This window comes from Prionailurus bengalensis, chromosome A2 (genome assembly GCF_016509475.1).
Source record: "Prionailurus bengalensis isolate Pbe53 chromosome A2, Fcat_Pben_1.1_paternal_pri, whole genome shotgun sequence".
Taxonomy (NCBI): Eukaryota; Metazoa; Chordata; class Mammalia; order Carnivora; family Felidae; genus Prionailurus; species Prionailurus bengalensis.
In genome coordinates this window covers 150,299,439-150,327,064 of record NC_057348.1, presented here as the reverse complement: position 1 = coordinate 150,327,064, position 27,626 = coordinate 150,299,439, and the positions used below count along the sequence as shown (strand labels likewise).

General features: G+C 44.0%; 1 protein-coding gene across 4 annotated transcripts in view; it reads left to right on the top strand.

The window, feature by feature from the left end:
* Window positions 1-27,626, top strand: part of LOC122488323 (solute carrier family 23 member 1-like) — a 56,788-nt gene that overhangs the window by 17,418 nt on the left and 11,744 nt on the right. For all 4 annotated transcript variants that reach the window (XM_043589621.1, XM_043589622.1, XM_043589619.1 and 1 more), the window contains exons 4-8: window positions 12,700-12,859; window positions 19,484-19,665; window positions 20,572-20,692; window positions 21,753-21,909; window positions 23,204-23,457. In XM_043589621.1, the coding sequence (XP_043445556.1) occupies window positions 12,700-12,859; window positions 19,484-19,665; window positions 20,572-20,692; window positions 21,753-21,909; window positions 23,204-23,457 (874 nt within the window). The remainder of the gene's footprint in view (window positions 1-12,699; window positions 12,860-19,483; window positions 19,666-20,571; window positions 20,693-21,752; window positions 21,910-23,203; window positions 23,458-27,626) is intronic.

Below are 27,626 nucleotides of genomic sequence, written 5' to 3'. Positions count from 1 at the left end.
CTGTCTCTGTTGTGGACAGCTATGATGTTGACAGAGAAGATGATGAAGCCCTGGGTTTCAATGGGATAATCAGTAGTAAAAGTGCCTCTGGGCCTAGCCTTCTGGTAGGCTCCGTAAGAAACACAAACTAATCAGCAGTTAGGGCCCAAAGAACTTGAACTTACACCTTAATTAAACATGCAGAGAAAGAGGTAAATAAAATTAGGAAACGAAATAATGTTAATGCCATTAGGGTGGGGTCAGGAATAAACATGAGTTTGGTTCTAGGAAATAAGCTTCTGTCTCAGATGCTGATGAGCAACTCCCTAAGACATTATAGATTGTGAAACCTAACTGATAATTGATGACTCAAAGGCCAAGTCTGGTTGGCTTGTAATAACCAGAAGTCTGGCTTCTGGTTATTTGCTGGTAACCAAAAATGCTGATGTTGCAACAGGGTCATCGTGATTAAAACCACATTAAATAATCAAAAGGGAATGATAAGAGATGATAACTGCTGCTCTTGATATAGGAGTTCACAAGCACTGTGCCCAGTGTGGGGCAGGCGGCTGTAATCCTTGGCAACATGGACAGCTGTCTCCCTGGTACGGCTTTAAGGGTCTTGGGTGCATCCCCTAAGAGCCTTCCTCACTTAGGTGTTCACTTCTGCAATTCACAGAAGGGCATACTTCTATCATTCATTTCAAAATAAGGCATTAAGTTTGAAAGGAAATCGCTAGAAGAAATCAGATATTGACTACACGTGATTCTAGGCTTTAATGCCATCTCTGGAATTATTCATAGTTTGTACTGGTAATTTCTTTTTCTGGAGTGGTTCCAGGTAACATGTCTCTCCATTTTCCTGGGAATAGCTCAAGTGTGGAACACGTACTTCTGGCAAAGTCCATCCACTTGTCTTACACTTACTCGCATACACTTTTTCCTGAGTCAGCCCTGGCCTTGATCCTTTGCATCCAGTGACTTCCTGTGGCTGAGCCCAGCCCTGCCCTAGCTCTGCGCCTGTCATTGGTTATGCAGAAAGGCCATGGCCATCATCAGAGGTATGCAGCCACTTTGCTCCTGCCCTCTTGACAGCCAAGTCACCAGATGTGCCATTGGGGCTCTGACGGGAGCAGGAACAGTGGTGGCTGTTGGGATAGAAGAGTGATCTGACAATTCATCACATCAGAGGAGTCCTAAGGAGGGGGCTGGTGTGCTTCCTCTGGGTTGAAGTTGAGTAGTTACCCATAGGGAAGGCACCAGTGGTATTTCCTACAATGTACCTGCTTGGTGGAGGGAACTCAGGAAAAGCATGAACAGAGTGTTCTTTGTCCACTAGTGAAGTAGTTGAGACTCAGAGTGCTCAGGATTTCTTACAACACAGTGACCCTCTTAAATTCAAGGCGAATTCATCAGTTCCATCTTACGTTCCTGAGACTCTGCTCCCCATTCTGGTCTGTTTCAAAGAAAAGTCCATGTGACATCATCCTTTGCCCACTCAGGGACTGACTCAAGAAGGAACATCACCATGATGACATGGTGAGGCTGGATTCCAGCAGATCACCCTCCAGATGCATCTGTCCCCAGCTGTTGGCCACCTCCCCATTTACCCGTGTTCTTCCCCTCCTTACCCACAGGCTTCTCAAATTCCACATGTCCCAACCCCAGAACTCCTCAGGGGGATCATCCCTTCCAGGTTCCCAGGTGCTTAAGGCCCTACCTAGTGGAGACTTAATGCTCCTTCTCCTTTCTTCCCTGGACAACATTTGCATTATTTTCTCTTAGAGTCCTCTTGTTTCTGTGAAGAGGAACTGTTTTTTAATTTTTCCAAAGCCGTGAGAATTAAATTAGATAATGCATACAAAGAGGTTAGCTTAGTGCCAGGTACAAAAAATTTATTTTTCACACCAGGAAAAGGATTGTACTATACACAAAATTTTGCACCCTCCCTCCCTTTTTAAATAATTAAAAACATTTGATTGTAAGAAACAGTCCTCCTCCCCCTTTTTAAACATATACAATGCACCATAATATTTTTCCATTTCCAACAAACACATTTCTGCAATAGTTCTTTTTAAAAAATGATCACTTAGTATTTCATATTCTAGAAAATATAATTATATTCTAATTTATTTAACTATTTACTATTAAAGGAGACTTAAGTTGTTTCAGGTTTTTCACTATTGCAATAGCAACCAACGTGATTTGTTAAGTATGAGAAGTAGAAATTATATGTATACTGACAATCATTTATCGAGTTAAAGACAGAAGAAAGGCTGATAGTAATGTTTAAGATTATATTTTTCACATATATATAAAAGGTATATATTATATGTATGCTGATAAAGCTTATCTGGTTAAAGATTAAAAAAAAGACAGGAGCAAAATGTTAATAACCATTTCTGGGTTATAGAATTAGGGTAATTTAAATTTATTCTTTATATTTGTCTTGATTTGCCATTTATTTTTCTTCAGTGTTCATGTATTACTTTATAACTGGGAAAAGTAAAAAACATTTAAAAGGTATTTTTAGAAAAGTACCAGGGTATGTTTCATGAGCCACACCCTTTGAGTCTGTGCCTGAGAACAAAAGTCCAGTAGGCTGCCTATTACTGTATTGGAGGAGGGACTGGGGCTGGGAGTTATGCCCCAACCTTGAGACAAATTCTGAGATCCTGCAACCTTTTCCACTTCACCTGCTTTCATCTTCGTTTCCCCAAGTCATTTCTCCATGATCAGCATTGAAGCCCTAAAAATAAAAAAGGACACATGTGTTTGTCTTTGGGGCAGAACAGAAGGGAGGGCTGGAGCAATGGCTCCCAATCCAGCACGGATTTTGGGTGGTGGGGGAGGGAGGAGGTGTAGGGGGTGGTCAAAGAGTAGTAAGCAGTGATGGGTTTAAAGAAGATAGACAAATAGGCTTCCCCTTCCGATTTCACATCTTCCTCCTATTTTTTTTTCCCCCTAGGCAAAGTCAAACATTTCATCCCTTTAAGCTGATTATTTAGCTCCATATCTCTAATTAACACACTTCCATTTTAGTTATTACTAATTGATGTGCCAATATGAATAATTATGATCTCCTTTTCTTTCACAGCCCACTCCCTCTCACTGCATACAAGCATATTTCCCATCCTCTTATTCTCCCATGCTCTCAACATAGATCAATATTCCATATTTACATTATAATTAATGACTAGAATGCTAGTTGGAGCTGAATCACAATGTGCTTTTCCTGCCCAGATTTTTGTTTTCCCTGGAGTTAACACCTTTCTTGTTTCTATACTTCATTTTATATGTACTTATTTCTAATTCAGTTATATACTCTTTGTTTATTGTCTAAATTTCTTCCTAATAATTTCATTCACATCAGCTTAATATTCTTGATGAACTATCTCCTAGAGCTCTCTGCTTGCTGCAATTTGGAGTGGCTGCTCTTTATGCCTGGTATCCATTATATATGTCATCCTGAGATGACCCTTCATCCCTATCCTGAGAATCCCCTTCATGTCAGTTCTCAGTCTAGGTCTCTTATTCCCACAGTAGTATCCTTTTTGGAGAAACACAAGAGTCCAGTAGCTTCCTGAGAGAGAAAGAATACATCGGAGATAAATTTTGTAAGACTTCATATATGCGAAAGTATCTTGATCCTACTCTCATGCTTCATTGATAGCTTAGCTGGGTATAGAAATGTAGGTTGGGAATACTTTTCTTTCAGAATTTGAAAGTACTGTTCCATTGTCTTATAACTTCCAATGCGATTTTAAGAAGGCCAAACCTTTATGTAATCTTTACCCCTTACCCCACCCCAGAAGATGGAAAGAACTGCTTTACAACCCTGTGTTATAAATTTTTAGTTATGTGTCATGGCCTGAGTTTATTTTTATCCATTATACTGTGTACTCCATAGGTCCTTTTAATATGCAAATACTCGTCCTTCAGTTTCTTTGAATTTTTTTCTCAAACTCCTTTGATTCACATGCTGGATTTCCTGGACTGGTTCTCTAATTTTCTTACCTTTTCCATCCTTATTTACATCTCTTTGTATTTTTGCTCTTTTGGGGGGAGGAAATTACATCAATTTTATCTTCCAACTCTTCTGCTTAATTTATTTATACTATAATGTTTTAAAAGATTTTTTCCTGTTCTCTGAATATTCTTGTTTTTGCATCCTATTCTTGTTCTATGAATGCAAGATCTCTTACTTGCTAAAGATACAAATGAAAGTGTGTTTTAAAAGTATCATCCCCTTGCAGGACAGGTTACTTTCTTTTATTTTTTTAATTAAAAAAATGTTTTTAACGTTTAATTTTGAGAGAGAGAGAGAGAGGGAGAGAGAGAGAGGGAGAGAGAGACAGTATGAATGGGGGAGGGGCAGACGGACGAGACACAGAATCCAAAACAGGCTCCAGGCTCTTAACTGTCAGCACAGAGCCCGATGTGGGGCTTGAACTCACAAATTGTGAGATTATGACCTGAGGTGAAGTTGGACGCTTAACCAACTGAGCCACCCAGGCGCCCCAAGACAAGTAACTTTCATCTGTTTCTTTATTTGGGTCTCTGTCATTGATAGTCCTGTGGTTGTCTGGCGAACTTTGTATATCTGCTCATATTTTAAGGTAGGGCATCAGAAGCTTGACTAGATGTTCTGAACCTGAGAGTGTGTCTCGTTCACTTTGGGCTTCATCATAGCATGACATGCAGGAATGACACATGTCCCAACTGCAAGGGTCACAATTCACATTGTAGTCTTAATATGGTGTCATGAATTTCAGCATCTTTGTGTTTTTCCTAGCATAGCTGGGGAAGCCTGAATTTCAGCATCTTTATGCTTTCCTCTCAGGTTGTCCTATCCTCCAGAAAAGGACCTTCCAGTCTCTTGCCCAGAGGGTAAAGACCTGGCTGGAAGTGTACTAGAAGCTCAGTGGGAAAGTGAGCTGGAAGTTTTCGTGTTCAGTGTACATATATTAAATGAATCATCTCAGTGTTCAGTACGGTATCTCCACTTCAACTGTGCCCGTGTCCCTGCAGTCTGCAGTTTGCCTTTTTCACGGAATAAACTTAAAGTCTTCTGCCAAGATGGGGGAAGGATAGTTACCTGACTGGTGTTCTGAGAAAGATTTTTAACCTGTTTTAGCTCCACGTTTAACCCTACTTCAAGAACGAACTCCTGACACGTGGTGAGTTTTTCAGTATATTGTCATTTCCCGATTGCCTCCATAGGATAATGATTCCCCAGGAGGTTAAATCAGTTACCACTGTTCATCTGCTCTTCAGCTTGCAGTTTGTTGCAACTGTCTCCTGCTCAGGTCTTTTTATCCTTGTAATTTATTCTTCTAAAATATATTTTAATCATTTTATTGAAGTTTCAAGAGAGGGCAAGTGTATAATCTGGCATTCTTAATCAGAAGTCATTTTTATTATTTTGTAAAAAAGTCAACACATATTAAGAATATTGGGGCACCTGGGTGGCTCAGTCGGTTATGCTTCCAACTTCAGCTCAGGTCAAGATCTCATGGCTTGTGAGTTCAAGCCCCACATTGGGCTCTGTGCTGACAGCTCAGAGCCTGGAGCCTGCTTCAGATTCTGTGTCTCCCTCTCTCTCTGCCCCTCCCCTGCTCATGTTCTCTCTCTCTCTCTCTCTCTCTCTCTCTCTCTCTCTCTCTCTCTCAAAAATAGATAAACATTAAAAAATTTTTTTAATTAATTTAAAAAAGACTATTAAATTTTTGTGTTTATTAACTGCCATAAACATTTTTAGTGTGCTTTAATTTTGATTAAGATATTTTTGCCATAATAAAGCTTTTATGTTTCTATGGTAAAATGTATTACTTTTTTCCTTTGCTATTTCTTGATCTACTTTTAACTTAGAAATCCTTTCTATATCCAATAGATAAGTAATCACCTTTTAAAAAAGTATCTTGTCTGTGTGTTGTTTAGATTTTTTTAATTTAACTCTTGAATTTATTTAGGATTCATTTAGGTGCATTGTATGAAGTAAGTCCTCAAATTGATTTTCTTCTGTGTAAAAGCCAATTTTCTCAGTATCATTTGTTGAATAAACCATCTGTTCCTCATTGGGAATCAAGACTTTATTCACCACATATTAGGTTCTTATATATCCTAGGATCAATCTGTTCAGGCTACTGTTTTCTGCCATTGATTTCTTTAAGTCTTCAACCATTACTGCCCTATTTTAAAATTAATAACTTTGTAGTGACTTTATCTAGTTAGGCAAGCTTTTCCTCATTATTCTTTACTTTAAAAGTCTTTCTAATTTATTCTGGGGCAGCTGGGTGGCTCAGTCAGTTAAGCATCCGACTTCTGCTCAGGTCATGATCTTGTGGTTCATGGGTTTGAGCCTCACATCGGGCTCTGTGCTGATAGCTCAGAGCCTGGAGCCTGCTTCAGATTCTTTGTCTCCCTCTCTCTCTGCCACTCCCCTACTCGCACTCTGTCTCTCTCTCTCTCTCTCTCTCTCTCTCTCTCTCTCAAAAAATGAATAAATATTAGGGTGCTTGGGTGACTCAGTCAGTTAGGCGCCCTACTCTGGCTCAGGTCATGATCTCACGGTCCATGAATTTGAGCCCCACATCAGGCTCTGTGCTGCCAGCTGGGAGCCTGGAGCCTGCTTCAGATTCTGTGTCTCCCTGTCTCTCTCTGCCGCTCCCCTGCTCATGCTCTGTCTCTCTCTCTCAAAAATAATAAATAAACATTAAAAAAAGAAGAAATATTTAAAAAAATTAAAAGTCTTTCTAAGTAATTCTAATTTTTAAATTCTTCCAGATCAATTTTTAAATCATTATATGAAATAAAATATTCTCATTGGGATTTTGGTTGCAATTGCATTACATTTATAGATTAACTTGGAATAAGTGGACCTTTGTAATATTGGTTTTCCTCTCAGGGAACATAGTATATGTCTCATTTATTCAAGTCATCATACGTCTTCTATTAGCATTTTGTTTAAAAATATTATCTCAAGTTATTTTATCATGCAGCTGTATCCTCTTATATTTTTTGAACATACTCAACAATTTTCACTTATTTCTTCAAGGAAATTTTTTCCTTTAAGTTTTCAGAGCAGGAAAACACGCAGGATCTTTTTCAGGCCCAAGTCACGCTGGATTTTCTGCCTATTCATCACTTACCTGGATAAGAGGTCTATGTAGTCATAGTGTCTAATGGACAGGATCAACTATGGCGATTCTGTTGCTCAGCCCAGCAGACAACTATTCAACTAGGTTTGACTTTTGAGCTTTCATATTGGTCTCTGCATTTTCCAATTTTAGCAAGAATCTTACTAATTCAGTGTAGCCAGAATCCCTGCCCTCCATATCTGATTGGGTTTGTCAGTTCTCTACCATCACTCAGATGACGTCTGATCACCCTGGCCTGCCTTCAGCAGGATCCCCCCCTGCCCTATCCCTTATGTTTCCTCTTAGTAACTTTCCAGCCCCTGACCCAACCCCGCTCCTGGGCTATGAATTCCCATCTTTCCTTGTTATATTCAGAGTTGAGCCCGATGCTCTCCCCTACTACAAAATCCCGTTGTAGTCCCACCCTGGAATAAAGTCACCTTCACATCATTAACTGGTGTCATGAATAACTGTTCCTTAAGAGAAGTACCTGAGAGCTCAGAGGGAACGGGGGGAGCCTTAACTTCTCAGTGCTTCCAAAAGGGTAGATGTTTCTGTTTTGTGGGTTAGAGTGGGACTATGAAGACAGGAGAAAAATGTTTTCTCTAATCATTAACATAAACTCTAGTTTGTTCTTACTTCACGTCTTGTTAGCAGTTGTTTTTATGACAAACATGCTGTTGCAATTCAACCTGGCGAGTCGGACTTTCTGATCACGGCTTCCCCACATCCGAGCCAGGCCCTCCCGCTGGCACTGCCCACCAGAGGCAGTCTCCTCCTGTGCAGGCAAAGCAAGGTGGACCGACTGCCCTGGAGGGCTGTTGAGACAACTGGATGAAAATGCCGCGTGCTTTTTAAAATTCCGTGTAAACTTAGATGTGAGGAGTCGCCCCGGGGACACATTCCTACAAAATACTTATCCTATGAGATTCTTAAGATGCATTCCTGTGACTACAGATTTTGACATTTAACCTCTTCTTAGAAAACATGCAAGGCATTGTTGTAAAGAAAACGGCCGGGCGTCTTCCCTTTTCCAGGCTTGAGCACACAGGTGACACGGGGAAGGGTGGACGGAGTAGGAGGCACAGGAAGAGTCGGACCACCTTTTCTATGGGGGGTCGTGAGGGCGGCAGTGGAGGTTTGCGCCCAGATCCCACTCCGTCTGAGTCCAGACTGGCTCTTTCTGTAAGGGTTCAAGAGGCTGGGAGTGGGCAAGTGGGCTTGGGAAGGGGTGAGAAACAGCTGGAAAGTGAAGTTGGGGGGTCTGAGGATAGCGTGGTAGGTCCTTTATTACTGTAGCGTAATATAGTCATAAGCCCCCTTAAATCCTGTTTGGAGCCAGGTGAAGTGTCAGTTCTAGAGTGAGGACATAGCATGTCGGAACTTATGGGGCATTGCCAGGGCACCTCCTTCAAATCAAATCTAACAGAAATAAAAAGAACCGGGGAGGGTAGCATCTGAAATAGATCCAACAGTACTACGAGAGCAGTAAGCTTCCAGACGATTAGTGGATCCGACAAAAGCAGCTCCATCCCAACTGATACGTGTCGTGCCATCACATGAAGAGAGCTGTGCCTCAGACATTAACAAATACTGTCCACTTTAAGAACTAGAACAGGAGGAATAATGAGGGGGAGTGAAGCAAAAGCTGTGGAGCTCTGAGCAGGTGATATCATACTACCTGCAGGGCTGAGCACTTGGCCGGAGAGAGCAAGGGAGTAATTAATACGAAGACACAGCCTTGGACCAGCCCACACACATGGATTCCAACAATACGAAAGAAAACAAGGGATGCAGAAAACAAGTCTTAGAGAACCAACCTGCAAGAGTTGGGAATGCCAAACAGTTAAAAAAAAAAAAAAAAAAAAAAAAGCCCACACTAGAACATCTGTTATTTAGAGAAAACAAGAGAGAAAATGTCCTAATGTACACCACCTTCTCAGGAAGTACCCACACATTTCAGAGGGAATAACAAAGTAATGGCAGTTACGGCTCTTCGGTGAGCTCTTATATGCCCCAGGCATGGGGCTACCCATTTATACATATTTAATCTTCGCAGCTACTCCCTGGGGAGAGTATATTATTTTATCAAAGAGGACACTGAGGCTTGCAGCCGTTGGGCAGCATACCTAGGTCACAGAACTGATGAGAAGCGGAGCCGGATTTAAACTTGGCATTCGTGGATGCCTTGCTCTCAATCGGTGTCAAAAAGCAGCGAGAAACCCAGATGATAAGGGAGGAGACCCGAGCACTCGTCCTGGTTACCTCTATGACATTGGGCCCAGATCCCCTATCTACAATAATGACAAGGCCAAGCTGGATATATTTCAAGGGACTCTTCTAGGTCTAAAATGTTGGGTTGGTTTCAAATCAATAGTCTATAGTTTATAAGAGAGACTGATGTCAGAGGCACATGTAGAATAATACTGAATCATACTCATGGGCAGATTTAAAAATATAGGGGTCGCCATCGCGGTAGTAGATAATTATAAAATTTAAAAGAGCACTGAGGGGCGCCTGGGTGGCTCAGTCGGTTAAGCGTTCAACTTCGGCTTGGGTCGTGATCTCGTGGTCCGTGAGTTCGAGCCCCGCGTTGGGCTCTGTGCTGACAGCTCAGAGCCTGGAGCCTGTTTCAGATTCTGTGTCTCCCTCTCTCTCTGACCCTCCCGCATTCATGCTCTGTCTCTCTCTGTCTCAAAAATAAATAAACGTTAAAAAAATATTTTTTTTAAAAAAGAGCCCTGAGATATGCATCAAGGTCACCGTAGAAGGTAAAACATACATAGAACAATGAAAACCCAGGATAGTACTGAGTGCACGTACCCTATGCATGTACCAGGATGTGCATAAAAGAACTAGCAGCAGTGAAAGGAGAGTATGTAGATCAATGTATCTTTCTCTATTTCCCTCTTTCTATTGCTCACATCTATTTACCAAAAGGGTATTTTTGGTAAGAAGTTATACTTAACAGGGGCGCCTAATGCCTCAGTAGGTTAAGCAACTGCCTCTTGATTTCATCTCAGGTCATGATCTCATGGTTCATGAGTTCGAGCCCTGCATCCAGCTCTGCTCTGACAGTGCGGAGCCTGCTTGGGATTCTCTCTCTCCCTCTCTCTGCCCCTCTTCCCTTGTGCACGTGCATGCACTCTCTCAAAATAAATAAATGAACGTTAAAAAAAAAAAAAAAAAAGAAGTTCTACCTAACAAAATGGGGTGGGGACAATGGCAGGAAGGAATAGAAAATGGAACTAAGTATAAGGTCTAAGTATAAAACAATAAGGGAAAAATTTATTGATACACCGTGTGAACCTAAACATAAAGCATGATAACACAGTGAAGCAAATAAATGGAAAAAATTCACCTTGTTCTTGAACATAAAAGATATTTAGCAAATGCAAAAAAGGCAGAAAGTCCATATATCATATTACCCCAACTACATGTAACCATCTTGAAAGAAATGGACACAAACAGAATTAGAAATGTGCTCAACTACTTGAAAATTTTGAAATGCTCTCTTAAATAATTTCTGAATGGGGGTGAGTTCCTGCATACAGTAACAGAAAGCATTTTTTTTTAATGAAAAGAAAGCTCATGATCATAAGAATTGTTATTTATTTTAACAGTATCCAAATTCTATGTAATGAGCAGACAGTTTATAGACAAGGAGAAAACAGACATTAAATCACATGAATGAGTGCACATCGCTCATAGCTTAATGAGATGCAAATTAACATTTGTTAGGACTTCCTTACACGCCTATTAAACTTAAAAAAACAACGATAAACCCAGTGTTGGTAGGTTTTCTTTGTGGCGCCAGGCTCAGTGCTGGAGGAATGGCAGTGAAAAATAACGAATCATGGAGCCCAGCACAATGGAAATGGCTGACGTGGTGGACTGTATTTTTGAGAGAGAGAGAAAGAGAGAGAGAGAGAGAGAGGGAGCAGGGGAGGGGCAGGAAGAGATGGAGACACAGAACTGAAGGAGGCTCCAGGTTCTGAGCTGTCAGCACAGAGCCCGACGTGGGGCCCAAACCCATGAACCAAAAATCAGGGGCCGAAGTTGGACACTTAACCGACTGCACCACCCAGGCAGCCCTATATGTTTGTTTTAAAACCTCAAGGAGATTTTGTAAAGTTAAATAGAGCATGCTTCCCTTCTGTGTCAAGATATTTAGATTCATAGTTTTTAAATAAAAAAAAAATTGTTCGCACATACCCATACACCGCTTGTGGATTCCTGCCTTATGTGGGCAATGTATTCCATTCTACTTTGGAGCCTTTTGTGGGCCTAGATTTATGGATCTAGATCAGTTGCCCTCAACCCTGGCTGCACATTAGAATCACCTTGAGTGCACTGCTAGACGAGCCTGCTAAGGTGATGCCCACCCACTGAGGGTGATGCCCAAGTGTCACTGACTCTAATATTCAGCCAGAATACAAAACTTGGGCAACAAAACTCTCATAAACTTTACATTTTCATTACGTAGAATGTGCTCAGTCATTCTCGAGAATAAGCCTTTAAGATATCTTTATGAAATCCTGAGTTCAAAAATACCCTTCTGGGATTGTTAAGACAAGGTGGGGGGTGCCTGGGTGGCTCAGTCGGTTAGGCGTCTGACTTCAGCTCAGGTCATGATCTCGCAGTTCGTGAGTTCAAGCCCTGCGTCGGGCTCTGTGCTGATGGCTCAGAGCCTGGAGCCTGTTTCAGATTCTGTGTCTCCCTCTCTCTGACCCTCCCCCATTCATGCTGCATCTCTCTCTGTCTCAAAAATAAATAAACGTTAAAAAAAAAAAGACAAAGTGGGTGCATCATAGTGACAAATGCAATCAAGATGCTGGGGTGCCTCTGTTCCACCCTACCCCAAATTTTAGTGTCATGGGTGGGCAGACTAGGTTAGCCTTGGCGGCCTCTGATCTGATAAGAGAGGATCGTTGGAGGTTGACTTACCAGGCTGTGTTTACCTCAAAGGGAAGAAAGGTAGGTGGGCACCTCCAGAAGTTCTCACAGAGGATGGAGTGAGAGTCCAGGCAGGAGTGAGAAGGGCCTGGATGGAAAAACGCACCCTGATAATTGACCTGAAAACTGTTCTGTCCATATGATGAAAAGGAGGCTTGAAGGGAAAGGTCTGGGATTGCCGATCATTTTGGAAGACACCAAGGAGTCTGGCGACCCAGATTTTAGGCTGTGCATCTCTTGGAGGGAGAACTCCACATGGGAGCTGTGCTTTTATCCTGGGCTCTGGGGAAGATTCTCTGAGACCGGGGTGGACAATGGCACCCCGTGCACATGGCTGCTGAGCTTTGTGCTGGTCTGCGAATGATTTCCCAGTGCCCGACTCTCCTCCTTAGTTTGCATCTCCAAGACTGGGGTTAGGTCTGCTTGTCTTCCCCATACTCACCTCTCCCACCTGTCCAAAGTTTGCCGGGGTTCGTGGGTCTGACGTGGAGCTTACCCGCTAGGTCATGTATCGCCTCTAAATCAAGCCAGGGCTTGGGATTTTAAAAAATCCCCCATTGGGCCCAGTTTCAGACCAGTGCTAATGGATCTTTTGAGTAACTGCATCCTTTTCCCCCTCCTCCAGGCTGCCCATTCTCCAGGGAGGGACATTTGCTTTTGTGGCACCCTCTCTGGCCATGCTCTCCCTCCCCACTTGGAAGTGCCCACCGTGGACACTCAATGCCAGCCTGGTGAACACCAGCTCTCCTGAATTCACTGAAGAATGGCAGAAGAGAATCCGAGAGGTAAGGGGCTAAGGGGGGGGTGGAAGGGGAAATGTATACTACTACCATATGTTTGATAATATTGCTCTAGTTCAATTTTTTCTCCCCTCCTTCCAAAGTCAGAACTTGTACCTTCGTTAATGGACTTTTAAAAAAAATGTTTTTTAATGTTTATTTTTTATTTTTGAGAGAGAGAAAGAGAGAGAGTATGAGCAGGGAGGGGCAGGGAGAGAGAGGGAGACACAGAATCCAAAGCAGGCTCCAGGCTCCGAGCTGTCAGCACAGAGCCCAACATGGGGCTCGAGCCCATGAACTATGAGATCATGACCCGAGCCAAAGTTGGATGCTTAATTGACAAAGCCAAACAGACGCCCCTCTATTCTTTTTTCTTTTTTTTAATTTTTTTTTAATGTTTATTCATTTTTGAAAGACAGAGAGAGAGACAGAGCATGAGCGGGAAGGGGCAGAGAGAAAGGGAGACACAGAATCCGAAGCAGGCTCCAGGCTCTGAGCTGTCAGCACAGAGCCCGACACGGGGCTCGAACCCATGAACTGTGAGATCATGACCCGAACCGAAGTCAGATGCTCAACTGACTGAGTCACCCAGGCGCCACTACCCTTGTAAATGAACTTCTAACTTAAGTTTAATACAGATAGAAAAGAACACAATAAATTTCCAAAAGCTGAACTTGCTCATGTAACCAGCACCTGGATCAGGCAACAGAACATTACCAACATCCCAGAGGCCCCCTTGTTCCTCCTTCAGGGATAATCACTGACCTGATTTCCAATACCATAGATTAGTTCCCCCTGGTTTTGAACGTTATATACGGAACTACACAGTACATATTAGTTTGTGTCTGTCTTCTTCCTTCAACATTATTTTTTTTATTAAAAAAATTTTTTTATTATTTATTTTTTTTCAAGGAAACATATACATTTAATTGTTTCAAGTTGATTTGTAGTGCTCAAATTATTTATATCCAAATTTACAAAAAGTCAAGATAAAGCTCTCTATCAGTACTTACTTCTAAATAGATAATTTACCTAAAGTCCATGTCTCAATTGCATAATTAAAAAAATTTGTTTAATGTTTATTTGTTTTTGAGTGAAACAGAGACAGTGCAAGCAGGGGAGGGGCAGAGAGAGGGAGACACAGAATCTGAAGCAGGCTCCAGGGTCCGAGCTCTCGGCACAGAGCATGACGCGGGGCTCCAACCCATGAACTGTGAGATCGTGAGCTGAGCCCAAGTCAGATGCTTAACTGACTGAGCCACCCATGCGCCCCCTCAACATTATTTTTACAAGAGTCTTCCGTATCGTTATATGTTGGGGTAGATTCTTCACTGTCTTTACTGAGTAGTGTTCCATTATATAACTCTACAGCAATTTATTTATCTATTCTGCTGTTACCCAGACTGTGTTTATGGGTAGTTTCCAGTTATTGATAGTTATAGATGGCATTCCAGTTATAGATAGTATTGCTATAAATGTTTGTGTCCTTGTTTTTAGGTGAATGTATATTCGTATCTCCACTGAATATACAGCTAGGAGTGGGATTGCTGTCATAAGATATGTGTGCCAGTCAGGGATGACCAAAGAAACAGAACCAGCGGGATACATAGAGATACACATAAGAGGAGATTTATTATAGGAATTGACTCCTATGGTTATGGAGGCCAGGAAGTCCTTGAGCTTTTTCACATATATGTTGACATTCATGTTGGTGGGCAACTTTTTATAGTAGTCTGGTCCACGGCTTCAGTTGCAAAATAGGCAAAGGTCAAACCAGAGACACTGTCAATGCCAGTTTTTAAAAATATTAAAACCTCCCATACTCTGTGAAATGTCCAGCACGGGCAGACTGCCAACTCTGAGACATGGGCCATATACCCTCATATTCTCCCACCAAAGGCACATGCGCCCATTGCTATTGGCAACGGGGACCATCCTGGGAAACCTAAGTGACTTCAGATGGAGATAGGGATTATGTTGTTCATGAGCCCACATGTGCATGGATTGTGGCCCAAGGTATCATCTTGTGGACCCTAGTGACTACATTCAAAGTCATACTTCACTCCTCTTTTTAAGACTCAGGGGCATCACCATGAACCACCGACATTTGAGATTTAACTATAGACTCATGTGCCATAAAAGGAGCCCTGTATGAGCCACTTGCCAGCCCAAACTGCTAGTCACTGACCGCAGCCCAAGACCCCACGTAATTATACGGGGGCAATCCCGGGTCCGTATATTCGCATAGTCAGCCTTGTCACTCGGTCCATTGGCTGCACTTAGACTTGCTTTACTTCTCCCACCAATGTCCTTCTGTTGAAATGTTATATGCTTCTAGCCTCCATTTCTCGGTTAGGTGAGCAGTACCTTTAGCGTGGCCCCAACTAGTGCTTTCCGAATTCAAAGACTCACACAGTGAAATCCAAGTCTTTGTTGCTGGAGTCAGGTTATCTTGTGAGGTAGTGTCTGTCCCGATGGGGCCCGTGGGAGAGGACTGTCACTTGCTCAGGAATCCTACGAACGCTCCCTGTATACGTGCCTTCTCTTTACCTGACTATAACTATTTCCTTTAACCAGCGGATTTTGTGGATCCGTCCTTCCTTACTTGATGCCTTTGGGGCATCACTCGGGATGTGACGGGAATCTCCGATCTTAAAATTATTTGGTGCCATCTGCTTGTGGTCTAATTCCAAACAATGCAGACTAGTTAGTGATGGTCTGTCAAAGGGAGAGGGGGTTGAGTAGCTGCTTCAGGCCACAAACTCACCTAAGGCCACCTGGCTTCTAACAGGGTCTGTTTTCATTCAGTGTGGGCTCTCCCACCAACACTTTTGATAGCTCAGCAAGCACTGTGCTTATAAGGGCACAGCAGATCAGTCTGAGCCATCACTTGTCGAGTTCCAGCCAGAACCTTCGGTTGTTCTTCTTTCCTTGCAAAAGCAGCTTTTTGTGCACACACCTATGCTCTGATACACAGGCCAAAAGTATGTGTACCTCCATAATCTCATCCAGTCTTCGTGCTTCCTTTTTATCTCAGAGCGAATCCAGAGTTAGCAAGGTTCTTTAATCTTTAAAGGACGGTTCTAGATAGCTCTAGACCAAGATAGTCCTAAGAATTTCCCTTGTCAAGCTAGTGGGGCCCTGGATTTTTGCCAGGTGGATTGGCGAATCTCAGAAGGCTGTGTGTTGTACCACCTTCTCCAAATTAGGCTATGCTTCTTCAGCGAAGCCCAGTTTTATGATACCACCAACAGAATGAATCACAGAACACACGTGGTTTGTGGGTGTTTGTTTGTTTGCTTCTTCTGTCCCCCAGGGAGTCTGTATTTGGCTTCGTTAAATCCAAATTGAAACTAAGCGAAAACAAGAAGTAGAGTTTCCTTACCCTGCTCTGCTAGATGCCAGGGGTAAGATTTCCCTTTCGCTCAGACCTATTACGGGTTGGAATCCCCCCCCCCCCTTTTTTTGAGAGAGAGAGAGAGGGAGCAAGCAGGGGGTGAGAGAGAGAATCTTAAACAGGCTCCACACTCAGTACAGAGCCCAATGTGGGCCTCAATCCTTTGACCCTGGGATCATGACCTGAGCCCAAATCGAGAGTCGGACATTCAACTGACTGAGCGCCCCAGGCGCCCAGGACTGGACTTGCTTATGCAAGAATCTGTTGCCTTTATACCTTCCAAGAAGAAAGATGTGATGAGTTCATTTGTCTCTTCTCCCACCTAAGCACTCCTGGCTCAGATCTTTCCTGTGTCCTCATGAAGTATCTGACTCTGGCTTTACAGTGGCACGACTCACAAAGCTTTACCGCATTCAGAAACAGCGACCTTGTGTTTTGAGGATGCTGGGCAAGAGTTCTGGAAAATAATTTCCCTGGGGCTTGAACAGTATTAATAGGGAGATGTTGAGGGATATGGGTCATGCTGTGCCTGCATTGAACATGGGATCCCAAGTGGCAGAGACCCCATAGTTTCTTATTACCTTTATTGTGTTTATGATATATGGAGTCCTTAGAGCAGGAATCAGAAAACTATGGCTCTTGGACCAAATCCAGCCTGAGGTCTGGTTTTCTAACTGTTCACAAAGTAAGAATGGTTTTTACATTTTTAAAAGGTTGTTTTAAAAAGAGGATGTGAGAGAAACCACACATGGCCCCCAAAATCTAAACTACTTTTCATCTAGCTTTTTACAGAAGTTTGCCAACAGCTGCTCGAAAGCCCAGGGCCCGGGGTAGGGATTCCTTTTGACTGGTCTAAGACAATAGTCTCCACTACTTTCTCCCACATGGTTTCCAAGGCTCCCACACAGTAAACCAAAGCCAGAGCCTTTTCTGTGGTAGTTTAGCTCCATCTGCTGGCCCAATGTTTTTCACCAGTGCTGTAAACAGGAGAAAGTTCTTGTAAGTTTCAACCTCGTTTCATTAATAGGATGGATTGGTTGAATCTACCCAGCCAGCCTATGGGAATTTAAGGTAGATAGTCCATGTTTAACTGAGTTAGGTTTACACGCACATCTCAAGGATTGAAAACCCTGATGGTCAGCACACCAGCTGTATATCCCAATACTAGCCACCAGGGAAAGTGGTGCAAATGTACCAGCGATAGGAAGGGCATTACTTGCTGGGCTATAAATAATGGAGAAGTAACAGTGAACAGCGGTTCTATTTTAAGAACACGGTGGTAGCAGAAAAAGTAAAAAATAACTGGGGAGAGAAGGCAAGTTCAGTTTTCAACACATTAGACCCATCCAAACTTCCCCTTCCAGGATCATGGTAGTTTCTATTTATATACTGATGTGTCCCCATATGTAAACAAAATAGGTGCCAGCAATGATACAAGCGATGATAAGGACGGATTAGGATTACTTTGTTATTAATGTGCTCACCCTGCTCGTGAACTGGCATCTTGTTATCTGAAAGTGGACTTGGATTAGTTGTAAGTGTATGTTGCAAACTCGAGGGCGACCATTCAAAAAAGTTTTAAAAAAAGAAAGAAAGAAAGAAAGAAGTATACCTGATAGGCTAAGAAAGAAGAAAAAACGGAGTCAGACAAAATGCTCCATTAAAAGCACAAAAAGAGGGGTGCCTGGGTGGCTCAGCTGGTTAAGCGTCCAACTCTTGATCTCAGCTCAGGTCGTCCTCTCATGGTTTGTGAGTTTGAGCCCCGCGTTGGGCTCTGGGCTGACAGCATGGAGGCTGCTTGGGATTCTGTCCCGCCAGCCCCCCCCCTGCTCCTCTCCCACTCACTGTCTCTCTGTCTCTGTCTCTGCCTTTCTCTCAAAATAAACTAAAAAAAAAACCCAAAACCTAAAACACACACACACACACACACACACACAGTGGAAGACAAAAATAGGAACAAAGAAGGGCAACAAATAGAAAACAGTAATGAATAGGGTAGATACCCACCCAACTATATCAGTAATCACTTTGAATGTCAATGGATTAAACGTACCAATTAAATGACAGAGATTGTCAGAGTGCATTTAAAAAACGGGGTGCCTGGGTGGCTCCGTCAGTTGAGTGTCCGACTTCAGCTCAGGTCATGATCTCACAGCTCGGGGTCCCACATCAGGCTCTGTGCTGACAGCTCAGAGCCTGGAGCCTGCTTTGGATTCTGGGTCTCCTTCTCTCTCTGCCCCTCCCCCGCTCACGCTCTTTCTCTCTCTTTCTCTCTGTCTCAAAAATAAATGAAAACATTTTTTAAAATGTGACCTAACTAAATATCGTCTGTAGGAAACCTACTGTAAATATAAAGGCGCACAGAGATTGAAAGTAAGTGGATGGAGAAAAATATACCACCCTAACACTAGTCAAAAGAAAGTAGGAGTCATTCTATTACTTTCAGAAAAAGCAGACTTCAAAAGAGGGAGAGTTATCAGGGCCAAAATGGAATGTGGAACATCCAAACTGGAAGAGTAAAAAAGGAGAAGTAAAGTAAATTCAATCAGTCCTACAAAGAAGGGGTTGGCAAACTTCAGGCCATGAACCAAATCTGGACTGCTGCTTGTTTTTATATAGCTCACAAGCTGAGAATGGTTTTATATTTTAAATGGTTGAAAAAGAAGAATACTACTTCATGATGTGTCCAAATTATATGAAATTCTAATTTCAGTATCTACCCATGAAATCGTATTGGAACACAGCTAGGCTCATTTGTTCACATCTTGTCTGGAGAAGTTTCGACAGAGCCCATATGGCTGATCAAGCCTAAAATATTCACTATCTGGTCCTTTACCGAAAAAAAAAAAATTGCCAAGGCTTGCAACAGATAGTGGGAAAACAGAAAAATAAAGCAACAAGATGTTCAACACACTACTGGGTGATGTTAGGATTCCCAGACATCAGCATCATCACTATGACCGTGAAGGTCTTTTGAAGGCTATTTCCTGAAAACTTTCAAATTAAGTAAAGATGCCCAAGGTGTGGTGGGAAATCCCGAAGTGGAGAGAGGAGCGAGATCAGGGCTCTCCTTGCCTCAGTTCCTCTGGGGTTCAGCCTTGTCGCTGCACTGCCTCTGTGTGTGCCACCCAGGGGGACCGGGTTGGGAAGGGGGCTGCCACAGCTGGGTCTGCCATGGTGGCCCCTGGCCTCTGCAAGTTTCAAGGCACATGAACTGTACTTTCCCTCCTCAGTTGCAGGGCGCTATCATGGTCGCTTCCTGCGTCCAGATGCTGGTGGGATTCTCAGGCCTCATTGGGTTTCTCATGCGCTACATTGGCCCTTTGACCATTGCTCCGACCATCTCCCTGGTGGCCTTGCCTCTCTTTGATTCTGCGGGCAACAATGCTGGGATCCACTGGGGCATTGCCGCCATGTAAGTACTCTCTGGGAACGGAGTGGCACCTAAGTTCTTTCTGGTGGAAGATTACCCAGCAAGAAGAATGTGTTCTGGATATTGGCAAACTCCTGTGGTTTATGGATATTTTCATGAATACTCCGATACCTTAAAAAGCAACGAAACTGCCACAATTTATTATTAATACTATTTGTTGCATTTTTAGTACTCAAAACAATGAAGTAATCACAGGCAGCGTAGAAGAATACTTAGTGTTCACAAAAAAAATCGATACTGCTGGTCCTCTGCCTGCTAGGTTTTATTGCAAATGTCCGTAAATCTCTGGCACCTGAGAAGGGTGCAAAGACGTGGCTCCAGCTCTCAGTAAGCTTACGGCGTAGGAGAGAGATGAGCCTTGGGCCCACGGAGCTGTGACACCGGGAGACAGTGACGAGAATCGCAGAATGCCAAGCACGTTCAGGGGAGGGGGTGGTGGAAGCCAACTGGGAGGGTCAGGAAGGCTTTATGGAAAAAGAGGCCTTAAGCGTTTCAACAGAGCTTCGAAGGGACTTGGGGACAGCACCGGACACACCGCCACTGCAGTCTGACCACAAGGACTTGCAGAATGACCCAGGAGAGAGGACAGTCTTGGACTCTCACCTCACCGGCTCCAACCACTGGACCCATCCAGCTGCCCACCCCCAGGGGATAACAGCCCCCCTCCCCGCTCTTGCTCTCCAGCCACCGGCGGCTCTGAAAGGGAACAGCCCACCTTTTCAGAGATGGCAGGACGCTGCCCGCGCCGCCAAGAGGGGCCTCGATGGGGACCCTCCCGGTGCGGCCACTGCCTCCCCGTCCCCGAGACAGCGGTGGCTCAGCCTCCTGGACGCTTGCTGAGGATAAGCCCCAGCTTGCCGGGCTGGGCATGGCATGTGTCTGTTTCAGGACCATCTTCCTCATCGTGCTGTTTTCTCAGTACCTGAAAAATGTCGCTGTGCCCATGCCCATTTACAGAGGACAGAAGAAGTGCCGCGTGTCTAAGTTCTACCTGTTTCAGGTCTTCCCGGTAAGAAGCACTCCCCGCCCTCTTCCGTTCTTAGTGGACTCACCCGGAGAGTGGGGGGCATCCCCTCACACTCCCAGAAGGTCCCCAAAGCAAATGCTCCTCCTCGTGTGGTGGCTCCTCCCCCCCGACCTGCATTCATCCTCTGTAGAAGGAGGCCCGCCCACCGTCCGTGGGAGTGCTCCCTGGCTGCTGGCGCGATGTGGTCCCCTCATTCCGCAAAGCTGCTCCCCAGGAGCAGAGAACCCTGCCCCAGGTCACTGCTTTGGGCACCAGTGCGGGACAGCTCCCAGCAAGGTTCACGCCCGACTCCACAAAACTAAGGACTCTGTCGCTCAGATCACGTTCCTCCTCAGCGGCCCGTGGGCAAGCCAGATCCCTCACGGCGATGCTGGTGCCCCCTCTTCAGACACCCCGCTGTTGGATTTGCACCGCGGTTAGCTCTGTGTGGCTACCAACCACACGGTATGTTTTCTGGTTTAATTGCACCGTGAGCTACGTCTCAAATTGTACAAAGGTACTTCCACGTCTCATCCATCTTTCACCACCCTGCAGGTCAGTGGTTCTACAGTTCACTGTGTGCAAGAATCAGTTGGGGACATCGCTCAAAATACACATTTCTGGGGTTCTGCCACCAGGGATGAAATATCAGTATATCTGAAGACCCTGCTCTCAGAAATCTTGCTTCAGGCCCTGCAGAGCAGTGATTGTAATGCCATCGCACAGACGAGGAAACTGAGGCTCAGGGAGTTTGATCCAAGGTCATGTGACCAGCAGGCAGTGGAAAGGAAGACAGATGGTAATCCTTCTGCCCCAGGCTGTGCCTGTTTTGCTAGACATTTCTGCCTGTGTTTGATACAAGGTCTTTCCAGAGTTTATTTTCTACATTCCGTTAATGCACTAATTACGATGCAGATTGCTGTTGTCACCACCAGGGCCAGTAACCCAGCACTTGCTTATTTCAAAGAGCTTCCCTGACCTGCCTCCCTGGCCCAGCACCTCTGGGAGGTGTTGGCAGGGGCCGGGGGTCTGGGATGGGTAGTGAAGCCCCTCCCTCTGGCAGGTGCTGCTGGCGCTCTGCATCTCGTGGCTTCTCTGCTTCGTGCTCACAGTCACCAATACCCTCCCCACGGCCCCCACGGCCTACGGGCACCTGGCCCGCACCGACACCAAAGGCGATGTCCTGAGCCGGGCTCCTTGGTTTCGCTTCCCTTACCCAGGTAATGAGAAGACAGGGCCCCTTTTTGACTGGGACATGTGTTTTCCAGGACTGTCCGTGGGGCCCAGGGCACTGGATGGAGAGCTGAATAGGAGCAAAGGATGGATCTCTTCCAAAAGATCTGACAAGGAGGAGCAGGCTCTAGGGAGTCTGTGTCAGACCCCTAGGAGAAGAAGGAGACCCTCAGATTGTCCTAAAAATCCTCTGAGGGTGGAAGGAAAAAAAAAAAAAAGAGAGAGAGAGAGGTTAGAGTGGGAGAGAGCAAAAGCATAAGAGACTCTTAAAAAATGAGAACAAACTGAGGGTTGATGGGGGGGGAGGGAGGGGAGGGTGGGTGATGGGTATTGAAGAGGGCATCTTTTGGGATGAGCACTGGGTGTAGTATGGGAACCAATTTGACAATAAATTTCATATATTAAAAAAAAAATCCTCTGGGGTGATAGACCAAAGGCTCCCATTCCAGGACCTTCCTCCAAGACTGTCTACATCCCTCCACCCCTCCTCCATGTTACCCAGAACCCACAGCCTGAGCGCGGGCAGATCAGAGACATTTCACCCTTCTGGCTAGACCTTTGGGACTCTTCCTGGATTAGTTGCATCTACCCAAGGGATCCCTGGGCTGAATGAGAACATTTCCAGGAAGATGAGGTCAAGGCCATCCCATAGCCCACTTCTGGTTGTCTTTCCTAGCACTTTTTGGCTCGGGGTGTATTAATAACCAGGTACCAGGGAGGGAGGGCCTGGCCCCACGGACTGTGGACCCAGAGCCTCCCTGAGTGAGAATCTCTGCTTCCAAAAGCTTCAAGATGTGCCCTGAGAAGAAGCGCTGTCGCTTGCTCTTTTGCACAGTGACCTCCAGGTCTGCGTGTCTGACTTACCCTCAGGAAGGAGTGGGAGGGCAGGAGTCCAGGCCAAAGCCTCTGGACAGTCGTGGGGTTGGAAGACATACTTCCTGGTCTTGAAAGCCTCGCAGGGGCGCCTGGGTGGCTAAGTCGGTTAGGCGTCCAACTTGTTCGGGTCAGGTCATGATCTCGCGGTTCATGGGTTCAAGCCCTGCATCAGGCTCTGTACTGACAGCTCGGAGCGTGGAGCCAGCTTCGGATTATGCGCCTCCCTCTCTCTCTCTCTCTGCTCCTCCCCTGCTCACGTTCTGTCTCTCTCTGTCTCTCAAAAAGTAAATAAAAGTTAAAAGAATTTTTTTAAGCTTTCCAAAGACGCCCCCGGCAAAGAAGTTATTTGGGGTTCAGCAACCCGCCGCCTTCTGGATTAACATTCCCTCTGTACTGTTCTTTCAGGACAGTGGGGCCTCCCCACCATCAGCCTGGCTGGGGTCTTTGGGATCATTGCCGGGGTTATCTCCTCCATGGTGGAGTCGGTAGGCGATTACTACGCCTGCGCGCGGCTGGTGGGGGCCCCACCCCCTCCGAGGCACGCGGTCAACCGAGGCATCGGCATCGAGGGTCTTGGCTGTCTGCTGGCAGGGGCCTGGGGGACCGGGAACGGGACCACGTCCTACAGCGAGAATGTCGGGGCGCTGGGTATCACCAGGGTAAGTCTGCTGACGGTGACTGATGGGGTGGGCTGGGTGCCCCCGAATCTGTCCTCAGTGCTTCAGTCTCTTGTTGCTGGAACAAATTAATCACAAACTTAGCAGTTTCAAACGACTCAGATTCCTTCTTTTACTGAGCTGGAGTTCAGAAGTCCAACACGGGTCTCAGGGAGCCCAAATAAAAACCCTGGCAAGGGCTGTGTTCCCTTTAGCTTTGATTCCAGCCTTCGTTTGTTGCTCCTTTTTAGGAGCATAAAGAAAATGGAAAAAAAAGAAATGTATTTTGATGTGGTTAAATTCTTGCCACACGTCCTGTAATGAAGACAGTTCAAAAAGTAAGCTCTTAGGCTGGAAACAAAAAAGACACAAAGGCAGAATCTGCTACTTATCGTGCATTGATGGACTTCAGTCGTTGACGCTAGAGTATCTTTTTAAAAATACTTTAAAAAAAGTACTTTTCATTGTGGTTAAGGGCACATAACACAAAACCTGAAATCTGTATCAATTAAACAAGGCCTTATCCTCCTCTCTCCCTAGCACCTGTCAACCACCATTCTTTCTGTCTCTGTGAATTTGACTAGTTACATCACAGGAGTGGAATCGTGCAGTATTTGTCTTTTTGCGACTGGCTTATCTCCAGGACTGTCCACAGACAGCCCAATAATATTCCATCCCATGTATAATACACACACACACACCACATTTTGTTTATGCCTTGTTTTTGGATTGTATTCTAACTGCTCCCCGTGGCCCTTGACCTTCATGGAGGAACCCTTGCGTGTTCTTCATCTCGTCTCCCAGGTGCCTCTCTGTGTCTCACTGTGCTCCAGATTTGCCTTCCCACCTCCCCCCACCGCAGCTTTACTGAGACATACTTGACATGTAACGTCGTGTAAGTTTAAGCTGTACCGTGTATTTATTTGAAAATACACTAACAGGGGCGCCTGGGTGGCTTGGTCGGTTAAGCGTCCGACTTCGGCTCAGGGCATGATCGCACGGTCCGTGAGTTCGAGCCCCGCGTTGGGCCCTGTGCTGACAGCTCAGAGCCTGGAGCCTGTTTTGGATTCTGTGTCTCCCTCTCTCTCTGCTCCTCCCCAGTTCATGCTCTGTCTCAAAAATAAATAAACGTTAAAAAAAAAAAAGAAAAAAAAAAAAGAAAATACACTAACATATTGCAACATGATGGCCACCATTAGCTAACCCTCCCATCAGGTTATATAATGACCATTTCTTTTTTTTGTTTGTTTTAACAGTGTGACCATTTAAGATCTACTCTCTTAGCAACTTTCAAGTATACATATAATACAGTGCTGTTAACTGTAGTCACAGTGTTGTACTTAGATCCCCAGAACTTATGCATCTTCTAACTGGAAGTTTATACTGTTTGACAAACATCTTCCCATTTTCTCCCCGTTTTTTCCACCCTGGTAACCAGCACTCTCCTCTCTGTTTCCGCGAATTTAGCTTTTTTTAGATTCCGCATGTGAATGATACCACACGATACTTGTCTTTCTCTGACGTAGTTCACTTAGCATGGTTCACTTAGCATAGCCTTCAAAGTCTATCCATGTTGTTGAGAATGGAAAGATTTCATTTGTTATGGCTGAGTAATATGCCATTGTGTATGTATACCACATTTTCTTTATCCATTCATCCATCAGTAGACGTTTAGGTTGTTTCCCTATCTTGGCTGCGGTAAATAATGGTGCAGTGAACACAGTTGCAGATATCTTTTCCAGTTAGTGTTCTGGCTTCTGTGCATAAATCCTCACAAGAGGAATTGCTGGATCATATGGTAATCCTATTTTTAATTTTTTGAGGAAAAGCCATACTGTTTTCCATAGTGGCTGTGCCAGTTTGTGTTCCAATAAACAGTACATAACGGTACACAAAGGATCCCTTTTCTGCACGTCTCCACCAAGACCTGTTATTTCTTACCTTTTTAATGATAACTGAATCTAATAGACCTGAGGTGATCTCTCATTGTGGTTTTGATTGAATTCCCTGGTGATTAGTGATGTTGAACATCTTTTCATGTACCTGTTGGCCATTTGTATGTCTTCTTGGGAGAAATGTCTGTTCAGTTCCTCTGCCCATTTTTAAGCTGTTATTGTTGTTGTTATTGAGTTGTATAGGTTCTTATATATTTTGGGTATTAACCCCTTATCAGATATACAGATTGCAAATATTTTATTCCATTCTGTAGGTTGCCTTTTTGTTTTGTTTAGTCCCATTTGTTGATTTGTGCTTTTGTTGCTTACACTTTTGGTGTCATATCCAAAAAAATTGTAAAAATCAATTCCAAAGGGATTTTCCCTATGTTTTCTTCTAGGAGATTCATGGTTTCGGGTCTTACGTATAAGTGTTTAATCCATTTTGCATTTAGTTTTTTGAATGATGAAACGTAGGGGGTCCAGTTTTATTCCTTGTATGTGGTTCTCTGGATTTCCCAGCCCTCTTTATTGACAAGACTGTCCTTTACCCCATTGAATATTCTTGGCTTCCTTGTCAAATATTAGTTGACCATGTTTGCATGGGGTTTTTTTGTGGGTTCTCAGTTCTGTTCTATTGGTCTATGTGCCTGATTTTATGCCAGCACCATACTGTTTAAATTACTATAGCTTTGTAGTGTTATTTGAAATCAGGAAGTGTGATTCCACCAGTTTATTCTTCTTTCTTGGGATTCCTTTGGCTATTTGGGGTCTTTTGTATTTACATATGCATTTTGGGATTTTTTTTTCCTATTTCTGTGAAAAATGCCATTGGGATTTTGTTAGAGATTGCATTGACTATACAGATGGCTTTGGATAGTATGGTCTTTTCTTAAAAATTTTTTTCTGGGTGTTTATTTATTTGTGAGAGAGAGAGAGAGAGAGAGACAGAGCATGAGCAGGGGAGGGGCAGAGAGAGAGGGAGACACAGAATCCGAAGCAGGCTCCAGGCTCCAAGCTGGCAGCACAGAGCCCAACGCAGGGCTCAAACTCACGAGCCATGAGATCATGACCTGAGCCGAAGTCAGACGCTTAACTGACTGAACCACCCAGGTGCCCCGTGGATAGTATGGACATTTTAACATTAATTCTTCTTACCCATGAACACAGGGTATCTTCCCATTTGTTTGTGTCTTCTTCAATTTCTTTCATCAGTGTCTTTTAGTTTTTAGTGTACAGATCTTTCACCTCCTTGGTTAACTTCATTCTTAAGTAGTTTATTGTTTTTGATGTTATTATGAATGGCTTGTTTTCTTTATTTATTTTTCCTATATTTTGTTGTTTGTAGAGAAATGCAACTGATTTCTATATGTTGATTTTTGTATTCTGTGACTACTGATTCGTTGATTGGGTCTAACAGTTTCTTGGTTGACTCCTCAGCATTTTCTGTATATAAGATCATATCACCTCTACTGTCATATATTCATGCCTTCATTGTGTTGAGGTATGTTCCTTCTATACCCAATATGCTGAGAGTTTTCATCATGAAAATATGTTGTATTTTGTCTCATGCTTTTTCATCATCTTTTGAGATGATTGTATGGTTTTTATCTTTCATTTTATTTATGTGGCATATCACATTTATCATTTGTATATGTTAAAACATCCTTGCATCCCAGGGATAAATCCCACTTGGTCACGGTGTATGATCTTTTTAAGGTGATGTTGAATTTGGTTTCCTAATATTTTATTGAGACTTTTAACCTCAGTATTCATCAGGGATGTGGGTCTGCAGGTTCTTTTATTGTCTGGCTTTGGTATCAAAGTAATGCTAGCCTTGTAAAATGAGTTTGTGAAGAAAGTATTCTCTTATTTTTATTTTTTAAATATGAAATTTATTGTAAAAATGGTTTCCATACAACACCCAGTGCTCATCCCAACAGGTGCCCCCCTCAATACCCATCACCCACACTCCCCTCCCTCCCACCCCCCATCAATCCTCAGTTTGTTCTCAGTTTTTAAGAGTCTCTTGTGTTTTGGCTCCCTCCCTGTGAAGTATTATTAATTAACTCCCTTTGGCAGTTTTGGAAGCTGATATTTGGAGAGGTTAAGTCATGTGCCCGAAGTCATACAGGGGCAGAGTCCCTGTATGTGCCGAAGTCTGCAGTTAGGGGCAGAGCTGGCGTTGGCTCTCAAACGCCCATTCCTAAGCATTGGGTCAACTGCCACCCAAGAGAG